Source organism: Trichomycterus rosablanca, chromosome 12, assembly GCF_030014385.1.
Source record: "Trichomycterus rosablanca isolate fTriRos1 chromosome 12, fTriRos1.hap1, whole genome shotgun sequence".
In the NCBI taxonomy this organism is placed as follows: domain Eukaryota; kingdom Metazoa; phylum Chordata; class Actinopteri; order Siluriformes; family Trichomycteridae; genus Trichomycterus; species Trichomycterus rosablanca.
Window position 1 is genome coordinate 23346726 of NC_085999.1, and position 15939 is coordinate 23362664.

The following is a 15939-nucleotide window of genomic DNA, read 5'->3' on the forward strand; positions in this document are numbered from 1 at the left end:
TTGTATTTAACTGTTTTTTCAATTGTATTTCAGTGTTTTTATATTATATTTGTGATATTTCCAGTGCACAAGTGTCAAAAACAACCCCATTATTTTACATTAGCCTAAATATAAGCAGTTCCATGGGACCATGGAACACATTAACAGGTTTCCCATACATACTTATGGGGAAAAATACCTTAAAACTCCAAATGCATTGAGTTTTAAGGTACCACTGTAGTGGGTGGTTTGAGACATAGCCCTCTAGCACACAGGTTAAAGCAGCATCACTCCTCTGCCCTGTGATCATCCTGAGAAAAGCCATTCCAAACTAAAGGCTAGAAAGGAGTGCTCAACAAGTTTATGGTCAGGTGTCCAGATACTTTTGGCCATAGCCTATTAGTATTAAGTGGGTGATACTAATAAAGACAGGAAATTATGCACATCAAGCAGGAGACAAAGTATGACATGTGAGCAGCATTTTACAGATGAACATTTATGTTGAACTTATTTTGTAATAACCTCCAAGAAAGATGGGAATTACATAAGCCTACTCCAGTGAGATGGGCCACATCTGACATCCACATCTTCCTTAGTCTGTTTTCCATTTTCATTTCCTCCTATAAATCCATCAATCAGTCCTGATGGTTGTGTGCAGTGGGTGGAACTCTTGAACAGGGTGAAGTGTGTCACAAATACCTGCACTCTTTCCAGGTATTATATATGGCCGACTCCATCTCCTCTGTCTGACTGGGCATGAAGCGGAACTCCGACACCAGGTCAAGGGCGTGTTCTGTGGGGTCACAGTCACCCAGCTCAGCTGTAAAGGTTAAGAGATTCAGAGTTAATGATGGAGTGCTCAGTGAATCAGAGTGTGCTCAAGAAGAATGGGACATTACAGTGGCTTCCTTATTACTACTATTATTAGTACTATAATTATTAATTATAACTGCAATTAGAATTTGGGTTCTTTTTGCATAGCAAAAAGTGTAATAACTGCATTATTCTGACTTATTATTAACAAATACAATGCAATGCAAATGAAGCGACGCCCTGTTTAATATCAACTCGCCCTACAGCTCTAATGATCTTTAGTCGACACATTAACATTTACAAAACAGAAAAGGACATATTGTAAAAAGCAATAAAAACGGAATCTGTGAGACCCCTTGTGTCTTCAATTTACTGACAAAAGATGTCCAGTGTTTTCAGTAATCAAATTCATTGTAATTTGTAAACATGTTTAGAATTTAATGCCTGCAACAAACTCAAACAAACAAAAGTTAGGACTGAGGCACAACATTACCCTATAAGCAAGTAAACTGATAACGGGTGAGGGAACTATGATTGGTTATAAAAGAAAGATTCAGCATAGGCTCAGGTTTGAAGAGCAAAGAAGAATTACGGGTTACCCATTTTGTGGCCTCACAGACACATAAACAGTGTGTGTGCTTAGAGTGTGTGTGTGTGTGTGTGTGTGTGTGTGTGTGTGTACCAGCACAGACTGTTGAGCAGATGAAGTTTTGTATAAAGCAAGAACAGACCAAAATTGCACTTGCAAAATTACAACAATTAAAACAAAGTAGAAGTTCATGTGTTTATGTAGGGCAGTTGTGTTTACGTAGGGCAGTTTATGTAGCCTACTGGTTAAGGTACTGGACTAGTAAGCAGAAGGTTGCCGGTTCAAACCCCACCACTACCAGGTTGCCACTGTTGGGCCCTTGAGCAAGGCCCTTAACCCTCAATTGCTTAAAAACTGTATACTGTAAGTCGCTTTGGATAAAAGCGTCTGCTAAATGCCGAAAATGTATGTATTGAGTGCATTTTTTCTATTTAGGGATTCCATAATCAATGAGAAAGTGTGCTTCTCTACACATGTGATCATCTCTCTGTAGTCTGTGCTGCGCCTCAAAAGAACAAGCCAGTAAAGTAATAATTAAGAAATCACAGATTCTTTATAGTATTTTGTTTTATAAAATATCCCAACATTTCTGGAAAAGGGGTTTGTATAATTATTAATTCCCTACTATAGACACTATGACATGCCCCCTCCAACACACCTGCAGTCACTGGCTGCATCTGTTTACCTGCCAGTGAAGTATCACAGAGAATAGTATCGCTCCAACAATCAGCCATCATCAGAGTAGATAGCAGAGGTCATAACTGTAAAGCAGCAGTGATACTAATCGACCACCGTCCCTCAGTACAGTTAATGTGCCATGTGTAATTTAAAGCTACAAATGTGACCAACTACAGGCCTCAGGGAGGGAATATTTATTATGTTTTAGTATGTTGTAGAGGTAGAATTTTCCTTGGGGCTGCTGGATGATTTCTTTGTGAACACGGTATGAGCTGGGCTCTGGATTAGGAGGCCCTTTTCTCCTAGCTAGGTTAACAATCTGGCACTAACCCAAAGGGCTACAAACTGACTTGCAGCTAAAGAACAGGAGAGTGTGAAAGAAAACCAGAGCCAAAGAAGAAAGGTCAGCTAAACTCACAGTGGTGGGAAAAAGTAATTGTGTACCACTTCTGACTGCCTCTATTATTGCATATGTTACAGTGAATGATTTTAGATCATCACACAAATTAAATTACATGAAGAAAACTGAATTACAAACATTTGACAAAATGTGTGTTAAAGACTGAATGTGAGGCAGCATGTTTCAATTCACCTCTCATGAGGTTGGGTTCAGGGTTCTCTATCCAGGCAAGTTCCTCCATGTCAGACTAGTAAAACCATGAAGCATATAATTGACTTTTTTACACCAGTAAGCAGTGGGTGTGGCTAAACCACCTGAACTCAATAAATCAGAGGCTTTGCCAGATACTTTTGGCCATATAGGTTACATGTATGAAGATTTCCTCTTCTTTGCTTACATGTATAGTAAAATCCTCTCCAAGAGTGGCTTGACAAATGCATGATGGACAGATCTGGAGGAAGAGGACATTGAGGGTCTGCTGAGCTCAGTTTAAACCTCTAAACTTCCACTGACAGTAAGGACACTCCTACACTCCATAGTAAAGAGGATTAACCATCCCACATGCTGTTCCCACACAAAGGCTGCAAGACTTCACGGCTCACAGCCAGGAATGATGTACTTTACATGGGCTGCTGGATTTACAGGCCAAAAAACATCCATACAGAGAAAACTGGCATTAGAGAAAGCATTAAACTGAGGGACTTTTGTGCCGTTTTAAACTTACAACACAACAAAATCGGTACAATCCTAAATAAGATTCAATTTTAGCAACAAAAGCAAATGTTCTAGTGTTCTCTGCTGCTGCTTGCACTACTTCCATTGTGGCCAATGAGCACTGTAGTCCATCTCATGACCAGTCGCCAGCCGCTTAATGCCTGCCCACTCGCAAATGGAGAGTCACGCTAAGCTTCTTAACAAAAACTTGAAAGCATTTTCCTAATTTTCACTCAACATAATCATTGCCATTTCCACTGTTACAATTCTCTTCCCGCTTGAACCATCCCCAATGCTGGCCGAAAAGGGCTGAGACTATCATGTGCCCCCTGGCAACTGTTTACCTGATAGTGGTGTAGTCTCACAGAGAGCCGCACCATGAACAGAGACAGGCAGATAGACATGGCAGGTGCCTGAACCCGAGGTTGCAATTGTACAGCGGCAATAAAACCCTTTTGATATGATCTTCTTTAGGCGCTGCCAACTGGGCCTGTTTGGACACCTGGCAAGGTTCAATAGTTTATAGCCATTTTTTATGATATTTTAAAAAGACTAAAATTGCAAGAAATGGCATTGCAGTGCCAGACATTTTGGTGGCTAAATCCATACCATTTTGTACAGTCTAAGTTCCTGAGATTAGGAATTCACCATACTTGAACATAGGGCTGCCGTGATTGGTTTGACCTAGTCCATGAGTGAATCCTTTTTAAAACTATGTTTATAAATGATCCGTTAAAATTTCTACAATGTTTCCATTCATATAACCATTCATATGATTTCCCTCAGCACTACTTGCTGCGTGCATGACCTAAGTCGTATTTGGTCCAGTCACTGGTTGGCGACAAAAATGCCGTCTGCAGCAGTCAGAGGCCGATTGTAGAGAGCTTTCAAAGAAAAGCTAAAAGTTATCCAAGACCCAAAACATCAAAAGTTTGGGAATACTTAAAACTGGCACAAAACAAAAAGGTGGTTTGTACATTGTGCAAAGCTTTGATGGTACCACAGCAGCACTAGCGCAATGTTGCACGTCTATATTGTTTCATTACGCTTCTTAATCGCGGAAATCTTGAAATACTGTATTCCTTAGCGAGTTCAGTTAGGGCGCATGAGATGCGGCAAAACTTTTACTTCTATATTGTTTCATTAAGCTTCTTAATCGCGGAGATCTTGGAATACTGTATTTCTTAGCAAGTTCAGTTAGACCTCTGCACACTGTGCTGTGTTGGGCTCGCGATTTTTGTAGTAATTTTTGAGTGAATGTGTAGGTTAGAATCTGGGCTCATTCTGTCGTTACTCTACATTGAACTTAATGAGACGTGCCAACCTCTAACTATTTTATTTCTGCTATAAGTTTAAGCACTTTGCTTTGTGTATGGAATGCCATAAACACATGTTGCACTTTGTTTAATATGGAGCATTTTGAATATGGACAATTTGATAATATGGACATAAACCCTGTTTACATTTAGTTTTGTGTCATATTATTATGCCATACAGTTTGTTGTTAAAATAAAAGAAGCTTAAATGAGATTCTGAAGCAAATGTTCGGAGAAAAATTAATCGTTTAGATTAATCGACCAATCTATAAAATAGTCTATAGATTAATCAATAGAAAAATAGTCGTTAGTGGCAACTCTACTTGAACAACTAATTTGAGCAAAAACCACAGTAACACTGTACTGTACACATAAGTCCCTATGATAAATTTGGTCAATCCTTATGGCTATTGATTGGTCTAAACTGCTTTTTCTACATCATTCCAAAGCACAGTTAAGCCCAAGTCAATGCTCAAGATCACCAAATTAGACAAAAATGCAGCCAGTACTCTTTGCCTGACACTTAGCCTGTGACAAAGGCATCTTTTACTGGGTCTTTATAACTAGTTACCAACTCTGAGTTACTCAAAGAAGTCCTGTCTGTGGCTGCTGGCATTTTGTTCAGTGACTACAGGTGTAGGGAGGATATTAAATTGTCAATTAAAAAGTTGTATCTTGCCGCTCAGGTGGCACAGCTGTAAAAACACACGCTGGAACCAGAGCTGGGATCTCTAATACATCGTATCGAATCTCAGCTCTGCCTTGCCGTCTGAGGATGAGCGGCCACATGAACAGCGATTGGCCTGTTGTTCATATGGGCGGGACTAAGCCGGATAGGGTCTCTCTCATGACTAATGCAATTACGACCTCTGCTGGCTGATTGATGGCGCCTGCACAGAGATGAGAAAAGAGTGCTCTTAGGGTGTGTCTTTCTGTACACGCAGCTAAGCTGCACTTCACTCGTCAAAGTGTAGGTGATAAGATGCATACGGCATGCTGCCCACGTGTCGGAGGGGCAGAGCAGAGATCGGCATTGGTGGAGAGGAAGCATGATGCAATGGGGCAATTGGATGCGCTAAAAGGGAGAAAAAGGGGAGAAAATGCATAAAGAAAATATATATTAAAAAAAAAGTTGTATCTTGCTATAGTGGATTATTTTTCCCAACAGGATTTAATCCCTTAGTTTGCACATGTTGCATCCATCAACCTTCACATTAATGACCATGAGCAGGCCCTCTGCCCTCATGTAAAACTCCACCCGTGGAATCTTCATGTCCGTCAAAACTAACTGACTGCTTCTTGTGCACTACTCAGCATAGGCACATCCGGTGTTGTTACCATAGCAACCAAGCTGGCTATTGCTGCAAAGGTAATTACGATATAAACACAAATTAGATTTGAGAAGGAAATCTAATTTGCCCGGCAGTTTGAAGATAGTTGGAGTGGGTTTAATAATAATAACAACTATGTTTTCTCATTTAAGGACATCAAAAGCAGGGCTGAAGAAAAAAATCTAATAAATGTAGAACTTGACCTACCCTGCAGAGCAAAGGCTGCCAGTTCCACTGCTGTATCAAAGGGGCACTCTAACCTATTCACCAAAAAGAGTTGTTATTCACATTTATAACACATGATTTTTGCATTAACTTCAATATTTCAGTGGGTCTACAAATAATTTTTTTCCATTTCATTATAATCAAATGCTTTATCTTGTCAGGTAGTAGAAGGTCCCGTTCCAGTGGTAAACACTGGGTACAAGGCAGAAATACCATGGACAAGACCATGCAGATAAAAATTGGGTAATCATTAGGGATGTAACGATACACTCTACCCACGATGCGATACGATTCACGATACTGGGTTCACGATACAACTTTTTTCCTAAATTGAAAATTGAAAAAATAAAATTGAAGACTAATTATGATAAAGTTTCCTTTGATTATTTCTCTTAAATAAATAAATAAATAAAATACAGTATTTGTGATTATCTTTTATTTATCTAAATAATGAATGCCCTTTTAATTCAGAGGTAGGTACAAACTATGCCAAATAATGCTTATTGTGTAAAAAAAACTAATGAAATTTTAAAACAAATCCAACATTATATAAATAAATGAATAATACAAATAAAGAAAGTATCCGCCGCTCAGGTGGCGCAGCGGTAAAGTACGCTAGCGCACCAGAGTTGGGGTTTCGAATACATCGTATCGAATCTCAGCTCTGCCTCCGACTGGGCTGGGCGGCAGCATTAACGACGATTGGCTGTTGTTCAGGGTTAGGGGTAAAAAGTGGGATCATAGGTCTTCATGACTGGTGAAACTGCGGCCCCTGCTGGCTGACTGATGGCGCCTGCACAGGGCTGAGGAATAATGCTGATGAAAAAAAAGAAAGAAAGTATCCTCACATAAGTAAATTTGGCTGGAAAATCCCCTATGTGAAGTGCCGTCAACCAGGCGAGGTGAATAGCACCAGTGCCCTCTGCTGTTTAAAGTGAAGATCGATTCATCTTATATGAATAACCGATTCGAATAGTAATAATTCGAATAGAATAGAATAGTAATAACCGATTCGCACACGTGCATCGTTTTTTAACTGTCCTGTGGCGCATCGTTCCATCCCTAGTAATCATCTTCATAAAAAGATGAGTGTCCATCCCAGGTCTAATCTGAAGAATTAGTTAAAAGGTTGGTGCTTACTTGCCACTGAGGAGGTCCTGTTTCAGCTGTAGTACAAACAAATATCTGTAATAGAGAAGACAGCAGTCAGTCTGGAACCCAGCCGTAACAGTAAAAAACAGAGTAAAAAAATCAAACAGACCTGGTCAGCTCCTCATGTAGATTGTTGGGCTCTGAGGAATAGAACTTCACCCGCAGGTGGAGGCAATATGGAGGTCCGACTGAAGAACAGAAGATACACAAAGAATGAGTAAGTAGTGCAGTAAGTATGTTGGCACAGACTATCACGCATGCAGTCAATGGCTGCTTCTTTTCACCTGGAGAGTCACGCACTACCATACATAATCAAACCATGGCCAACAGCACAGCTTAGATTCCAACTAGAAAGCTTAAGATCTCAGTGGTGGTGAGTTAGCACATTAGGCTGCTGAGTCACTTAGGCATTCACAATTCAGTATTTATTTTTTCCCACTAATGCTTTCTCTCTACTGATGCTGACCTCCACTCCTGACGGAGGAGAGCCGTGACTGACACACGCCCCCTCCGACATGTGTGTAGTAGCCGACTGCACCTTTTCACCTGCACGAGGTGAGTTCATATGCGGATCAGCTTTGTGCACGGGAAGCCACACCCTGATTAATGCATTATTCCTCGACTCTGAGCATCAATCAGCCAGCAGAGGTTGTAACTGCATCAGTTATGAGGTCCCGTCCAGCACCCGCCCTGAATAAACAACAGCCAATCATTGTTCGTGTAGGCGCCCAGCCTGCCGAATGGCAGAGCTGAGTTTTGAACCGACGAGTTAAAATCCAAGCTCCAGTGTGCTAGCGTATTTTACCACTGCACCACCTGAGTGGCAATTCAGTTGATTTTAAGTTATACTAAAAGTGTTTTCAGGGTTGAGTTTAGGGTTTTCCGTCAGCTCATTCTGTTTACTTAATCTGGAGCTCCTCCCAGATCTATAATATCAGCAATATACAGTGGGGAAAATAAGTATTTGATCCCCTGCTGATTTTGTAAGTTTACCCCCTTACAAAGACTTGAACAGTCTATAATTTTTATGGAAGGTTTATTTTAACAGAGAGAGACAGAATATCAACAAAAAATACAAAAAAAAAACATTAAATAAAAGTTATAAATTAATTTAATTAAGGGAAAAAAGTATTTGATCCCCTACCAACCAGCAAGAATTCTGACCCCCACAGACCGGTTATGTGCCCATGAGGCACACAAATTAGTCCTGTCCCTGTATAAAAGACTCCTGTCACAGAATCAGTTTCTTCCGTTCAAATCTCTAGACCACCATGGGCAAGACCAAAGAGCTATCAAAGGACGTCAGGGACAAGATTGTAGACCTGCACAAGGCTGGAATGGGCTACAAGACCATCAGCAAGAAGCTTGGTGAGAAAGAGACCACTGTTGGTGCGATAATTCGAAAATGGAAGAAATACAAGATCACAGTCAATCACCCTCACTCTGGAGCTCCATGCAAGATCTCACTTCGTGGGGTAAGAATGATTCTGAGAAAGGTGAGGTCAGTCCAGAATTACACGGGAGGAGCTTGTCAATGATCTCAAGGGAGCTGGGAGCACAGTCACCAAGAAAACCATTAGTAACACACTTCGCCGTAATGGATTGAGATCCTGCAGTGCCCGCAAAGTCCCTTTGCTCAAGAAGGCTCATGTACAGGCCCGTCTGAAGTTTGCCAATGAACACCTGAATGATTCAGAGAAAGCTTGGGAGAATGTGATATGGTCAGATGAGACCAAAATTGAGCTCTTTGGCATCAACTCCACTCGCCATGTTTGGAGGCAAAGAAATGCCCGGTGGGGATGGTGTTCTTGGGGTCATATCCAGCATTTCTCTGCTCCCAGCTCCCTTGAGATCATTGACAAGCTCCTCCCGTGTAATTCTGGACTGACCTCACCTTTCTCAGAATCATTCTTACCCCACGAGGCGAGATCTTGCATGGAGCTCCAGAGCGAGGGCGATTGACTGTGATCTTGTATTTCTTCCATTTTTTCGAATTATCGTGCCAACAGTGGTCTCTTTCTCACCAAGTTTCTTGCTGATGGTCTTGTAGCCCATTCCAGCCTTGTGCAGGTCTACAATCTTGTCCCTGACGTCCTTTGATAGCTCTTTGGTCTTGCCCATGGTGGTCGAGAGATTTGAACGGAAGAAACTGATTCTGTTACAGGAGTCTTTTATACAGGGACAGGACTAATTTGTGTGCCTCATGGGCACATAACCGGTCTGTGGGGGTCAGAATTCTTGCTGGTTGATAGGGGATCAAATACTTATTTCCCTTAATTAAATACAAATGAATTTATAACTTTTATTTAATGTTTTTTTTTCTGGATTTTATTCTGTCTCTCTCTGTTAAAATAAACCTTCCATAAAACTTATAGACTGTTCAAGTCTTTGTAAGGGGGTAAACGTACAAAATCAGCAGGGGATCAAATACTTATTTCTCCCACTGCGAATGGCCATCTCTTATGCTCTGACACGATCGGGGTTGTACAAAAAATTTCATTAAACACATGAATGTGGAACTGATACATTTTTTTCTTCTAATTCAGTCATCTCAAGTACTACCAACCACCAAGCTTACACAGTGAGGACTCATTAGGAGCTGTTCTGCACTAAAACATGGATTTAATAATCTTACCAAAACAGTATAGACCACTTACTTTTGACTTGCTTTTTAATGCTTTTTGAGACATCCAACCAATGCTGCAAAAAGAAGAAAATTAGATTTAGCATCAGTTCACTTTACACATGTTCTGAGATTCAGGGCTTGTCTGGCTGAAGAATGACATGTGAATGATAAACGAGGGAGGAAAGAGGCACTTGTTGATGAAAAAATAGAAGGTCTCGCCCTTCTCTCCCCCACATTCCTCACATCAGTCCTCCCGTGCTTCTCCCCCTCCCTCTCCCTCTCTCTGCTCCATGTAGCACATTATCCTGACTGGCTATGTTCATATACTAAGATTAAACAATTATTATTGTTGATAAAGGTCCAGCTGCACAAAAACTGGTCATGAATTCTGACACCAAGTTCTTACACAATCTGAACTAGTGAATAGTTTAATTTTTTTCCTACTCAAAAGAATAAATGTCAAAGTCATTCGTTCAAGCATAAGAGGTGCTGCTCTTACCGGCACTTGTGCAGAATCCATAAACCGCAGACCAAAGTAATCCTTCTCAATTATATCCAGGTGATACATGATCTGCTCAAACAGCTCCTCACCTTTCGCTTTTTTCTGAAAGAAAATAATGTTTCAGATCTTTAAAAGTTAATAAAGGTAAGTGGCAGTGATAGCTCAGCGGTTAAGGTACTGGACTAGTAAGCAGAAGGTTGCTGGTTCAAGCTTCATCACCGCCAAGTTGCCACTGTTGGGCCCCTGAGAAAGGCCCTTAACCCTTAATTGCTCGAAATTGTGTTTAGTCATAACTGTAAGTCGCTTTAAATAAAATCGTCTGCTTAATACCAAAAATGTAACGAAATGTAATGTAATGTAAGTTATTCCTGCCTTGCACCCAGTGTAAGTGGTGTCGTTGCAACCATGACCAGGATAAACCAGTTGCAATGAAAATGACAAAACTGAAACTCATCTACAAAAGTAGGGCTTGATGAAATCAGCTTTTGTTTTTACCAGTCGACTATAATAAAAACTACTAAAAGCTAAACAGTGTAGCTTGTTAAATGCTTAAACCCTTATTTACCTGACAATAAGTACAAATAACATTATCACTGTTCTCACCAACAGACCTAATTGTATTTTGTAAATATAAAAAAACAACAGAATGTGACACCTGTAACGGTCCGTGTACCTTTGGTCATTAGTTTTTCACTTCAAATCCCAAAGTTGAAAAACAAGAAAACGGGTCGTTTTTCGTTTCAAAAAACAATATTGAAAAACGGGAAAACTGGGCGTTATTCGTTTTAAGATAAAAAAATCAAATAACAAACAAGCAGAAATTGAAAAACGGCTCGTATTTTAATTTTCCGAAATAAACATTTTCTATCAGTTCAACCAGAAATAAACGCCCAAGCGTGTGTGTGCGCTAACATGCATATATTTCATATATATAGACAGTGTAAATCAAGCAAGCGTTGAAAAAGTAATAATAACGTAATGATGCCTCCCCTGTTGTTCTGACTTTTGTGTCTGCCGTACTTTTTCCCTTCACACAAGAATTCACACAAGAACTATTTTTTTTCTAAATAAAAGGTCTATTCTAAGAAAAAGAATGCTGTTTACTAACGTCTCCCCGTTTTCACAAAATTTACATTAATAATTTTTTTTACTGTATAGAACTCAATTCTGTAATACGTACATAACTAACCGTACATGTCTGTGTAACTATTACAACATTTAATGCATTTTAATCAGCGTTCTGCTTCATGCACTTTTAAGAAACAGCTTTAACTAAAAATTAACTAAATAACTTTTTGAAATATATTTGATTGTTGTTTGCTCCTTGTTCACTGCAGAGTTAGTTTGTGCAATTTTATAAATTTTTGGATGTTTATTGGCCGAGAACAAGAAATACTATACTACAGATAAATAAATAAATTACGTCTTGGACGTCAGGCGATCATCCAGTATAAAACTAACTTGACCACGGTGGTGTACAACGTCCAGTACACTTCCCCATAATGTTTGTTTTTTTGCAGATACAGCAAATATATGAACGTCAAATATTCAGACACAAAAGTCAGAACAACAGAGGACGCGTCGTTACCTTATTATTACTTTTCAACACTTTTGCTTGATTTACACTGTCTATATACAGTGGGGCCAAAAAGTATTTAGTCAGCCACTGATTGGGCAAGTTCTCCTACTTAGAAAGATGAGAGAGGTCTGTAATTTTCATCATAGGTACACTTCAACCATGAGAGACAAAATGAGATAAAAAAAATCCAGGAAATCACACTGTAGGATTTTATTGTAAATTATGGTGGAAAATAAGTATTTGGTCAATAACAAAAGTTCAACTCAATACTTTGTAACATAACCTTTGTTGGCAATGAAAGAGATCAAACGTTTCCTGTAAGTCTTCACCAGGTTTGTACACACTGTAGCTGGTATTTTGGCCCATTCCTCCATGCAGATCTCCTCTAGAGCAGTGATGTTTTGGGGCTGTCACTGGGCAAAACGGACTCCACAAATTTTCTATGGGGTTGAGGTCTGGAGACTGGCTAGGCCACTCCAGGACCTTGAAATGCTTTTTACGGAGCCACTCCTTCGCTGCCCGAGCGGTGTGTTTGGGATCATTGTCATGCTGGAAGACCCAGCCACGTTCCATCTTCAATGCTCTCACTGATGGAAGGAGGTTTTGGCTTAAAATCTCACGATACATGGCCCCGTTCATTCTTCCCTTAACACGGATCAGTCGTCCTGTCCCCTTTGCAGAAAAACAGCCCCAAAGCATGATGTTTCCACCCCCATGCTTCACAGTAGGTATGGTGTGCAACTCAGCATTCTTCTTCCTCCAAACATGACGAGTTGAGTTTTTACCAAAAAGTTCAATTTTGGTTTCATCTGACCACATGATATTCTCCCAATCCTCTTCTGGATCATCCATATGCTCTCTGGCAAACTTCAGACGGGCCTGGACATGTACTGGCTTAAGCATGGGGACACGCCTGGCACTGCAGGATTTGAGTCCCTCTCTGCGTAGTGTGTTACTGATGGTAGCCTTTTTACTTTGGTCCCAGCTCTCTGCAGGTCATTCATCAGGTCCCTCCGTGTAGTTCTGGGATTTTTGCTCACTGTTCTCATGATCATTTTGACCCCACGGGATGAGATCTTGACAGTTGATTTATTCACACCAACCTGCTTGCCTATTGTAGATTTACTCTTCCCAGCCTGGTGCAGGTCTACAATTTTCTTCCTGGTGTCCTTCGACAGCTCTTTGGTCTTGGCCATGGTTGAGTTTGGAGTCTGACTGTTTGAGGCTGTGGACAGGTGTCTTTTATACAGATAACGAGGTCAAACAGGTGCCATTAATACAGGTAACGAGTGGAGGACAGAAGAGCTTCTTAAAGAAGAAGTTACAGGTCTGTGAGAGCCAGAAATCTTGCTTGTTTGTGTTTGACCAAATACTTATTTTCCACCATAATTTACAAATAAATTCTTTAAAAATCCTACAATGTGATTTCCTGGATTTTTTTTTCTCATTTTGTCTCTCATAGTTGAAGTGTACCTATGATGAAAATTACAGACCTCTCCCATCTTTCTAAGTAGGAGAACTTGCCCAATCAGTGGCTGACTAAAATACACACGTTAGCGAACGCACACGCTTGCATGTTTATTTCTGGTTGAACTGATAGAAAATGTTGATTTCAGAAAAATAAAATACGAATCGTTTTTCATTTTCTGCTTTTTTATTTAATTTTTTTATCTTAAAACGAAAAACGAATAACGCCCCGTTTTCCCATTTTTCAATATTGGTTTTTGAAACGAAAAACGACCCATTTTCTTGTTTTTTTTTTTTTTACTTTGGGATTTAAAGTGAAAAATGAATGACCAAAAGCACACGGACCTGTAACACATTCAAAACAAAGACAGGAAAATAACACTAAGGTCTGCAAGCAAGTTTGGGTCATGGTTTACTGCTTTGTGCTAGACTTTGTAAAATAATTTTCAGTCAGTTCAAAGACAATATTTTTCAGTGCCAGATTGCAAAGTATTTAGGTCTTTTACCAGCTACAGTTCATAATATCATGAAATGATTCAGAAGGTCAGAGGAGATGATGGTGAACCAGAAACTTTATTATGCAAAGAGGAAGCAATATATTAATTTTGCGCAGAAATGCTGGCAGGTTCTCTGGGACCAAAGTCATCTGAGATTAAACAACTGTGGAAACATGTTCTGTGGTCAGATAAGTGCACATTTCAGCTTGTTTTTAGGAAAAACAAGTTTTGGATTCCACATTCCGAAGACGAAAAAGACCAGACTGTAACAGACAAAAAGTGCAAAAACTAGCATATACACTGAACGATCACTGGATTAGGAACACCTGACTAATAACAGGTTGGTCAACCTTTTTGATTAATTACAGCACACAGACGTCAGGGAACAGACTCCACAAGGTGGGGAAACATCTTCCACACAACTCGACACATGTCCGCTGTGTCAGCAGCTCTGTTGGTTGGTGGACATTTTGTGGGTGAATGGGAGCAGATTGCACAGCCCATGAAAGATAGTCGTCTGTTTTCTGTTGACACATGCGGAAACTAGCGGAAACAGCAAAAAGTTTAGTAAAGTCGCATCTCCCGGTTGCAGTGTTGGAGTGCTAATGGTGCTGGTATGATGGTCTGGGGACCTTTCTCTTGGTAAGCCCTTGAACCGTCATTGTACCACAATCCTTGAATGGTGAGCGCTACAGGGACCTGTTAGCCGACCATCTGCACCCATATCTTCAGGAGGTCTTTCCCAACAGTGCAAATTTGCAACAGGGCAATGCCCACTATTCTCCACACTGCCTTGGCCTGCAAACTTGCCTGACTGCAACCCCATTGACCATGTATGGGATATGCTGGAGCATAGCAGAATACATTTTCCAGTTCCTTCAACCATTCCTAAAGTTTCTGAGCCCGATGACATGGGGCATTGCCCTGTTGCAAATTTGCACTGTTGGGAAAGACCTCCTGAAGATATGGGTGCAGATGGTCGGCTAACAGGTCCCTGTAGCGCTCACCATTCAAGGATTGTGGTACAATGACGGTTCAAGGGCTTACCAAGAGAAAGGTCCCCAGACCATCATACCAGCACCATTAGCACTCCAACACTGCAACCGGGAGATGCGACTTTACTAAACTTTTTGCTGTTTCCGCTAGTTTCCGCATGTGTCAACAGAAAACAGACGACTATCTTTCATGTGTCCAAGGTCCACTGATGCTTTTCTTTGGTTCATGCAAAGTGTTGGTTGTGATAACGGGTGGTCAACAGCGGCACGTGTTGGTCTACGGCTGTTGTACAATAGATGACGTAGGGTACGTCGCATGGTCATGGCCAAAATTGGTTGCGCTTGCCCACTGTTGTACTGGTGTGTGAGTTGTTCCACTTGACAAGTCGTTGCTGCGATACCAGTCGGGACACGTGACGCTCGCCTCTCAGATCAACCACATTTGGTCGGCCGCTGTGTGACCTTCAGCTGCATGTTTGTTGATGTTTCCTCCACTCTTGTTACACCTGTGATACCGTGGTGCGAGAACAGCCCATGAGTGCGTCTGTTGCTAAAACACAGGCACCACACCTCAGGGCTCCAACTATCTGTTCGCGGTCAAAGTCGCTTGAGTCGCTCCGTTTACCCATAGCTAGGAATGTTGCCTCCTGCTGTGCAGTGGACAGGTCAACACCTTATATGGAAGAACACTGTGATATAACCACTAATTGGAGGGGTGTACATACTTAGGCAAAATATTCATTCTATTAAAAAGCTGTCAGGTTTAGATAATGCTAATGAATTTGGGAGCCATGGGTTGGCCCCTCCTGTAAATTCACAGTGCCACGAGTTCATCCAGGCCCCAGAGAGTTGGCATGGTGTACAAAGCTCTGACCAGGCTTAAAGGAACTCAAACAAAGAGTCCATTGTGCACTCTAGTGGGCTACAAGCTTGCAGCTTACATTGTTCTGCTGAGGTCTGTTCTGCAGTCTGGCTTCAGAGCTGGAGTAACATTCCTCAGCCTGCTTTCTACATGCAGGTCAAGAGGGTCAAGACTGGAGAAATATGGCTATCTGCTCCTCATCGCATCAATTCCT

The 15939-nt window shown here is 40.9% G+C and overlaps 1 protein-coding gene across 3 annotated transcripts in view; it reads right to left on the reverse strand.

Moving 5' to 3' along the window:
* Nucleotides 1-15939, reverse strand: part of epb41l5 (erythrocyte membrane protein band 4.1 like 5) — a 72564-nt gene that overhangs the window by 40183 nt on the left and 16442 nt on the right. For all 3 annotated transcript variants that reach the window (XM_063006622.1, XM_063006620.1, XM_063006621.1), the window contains exons 3-8: nt 10323-10427; nt 9855-9897; nt 7307-7385; nt 7186-7230; nt 6028-6080; nt 679-799 (exon numbers count right to left, since the gene is read on the reverse strand). In XM_063006622.1, the coding sequence (XP_062862692.1) occupies nt 679-799; nt 6028-6080; nt 7186-7230; nt 7307-7385; nt 9855-9897; nt 10323-10427 (446 nt within the window). The remainder of the gene's footprint in view (nt 1-678; nt 800-6027; nt 6081-7185; nt 7231-7306; nt 7386-9854; nt 9898-10322; nt 10428-15939) is intronic.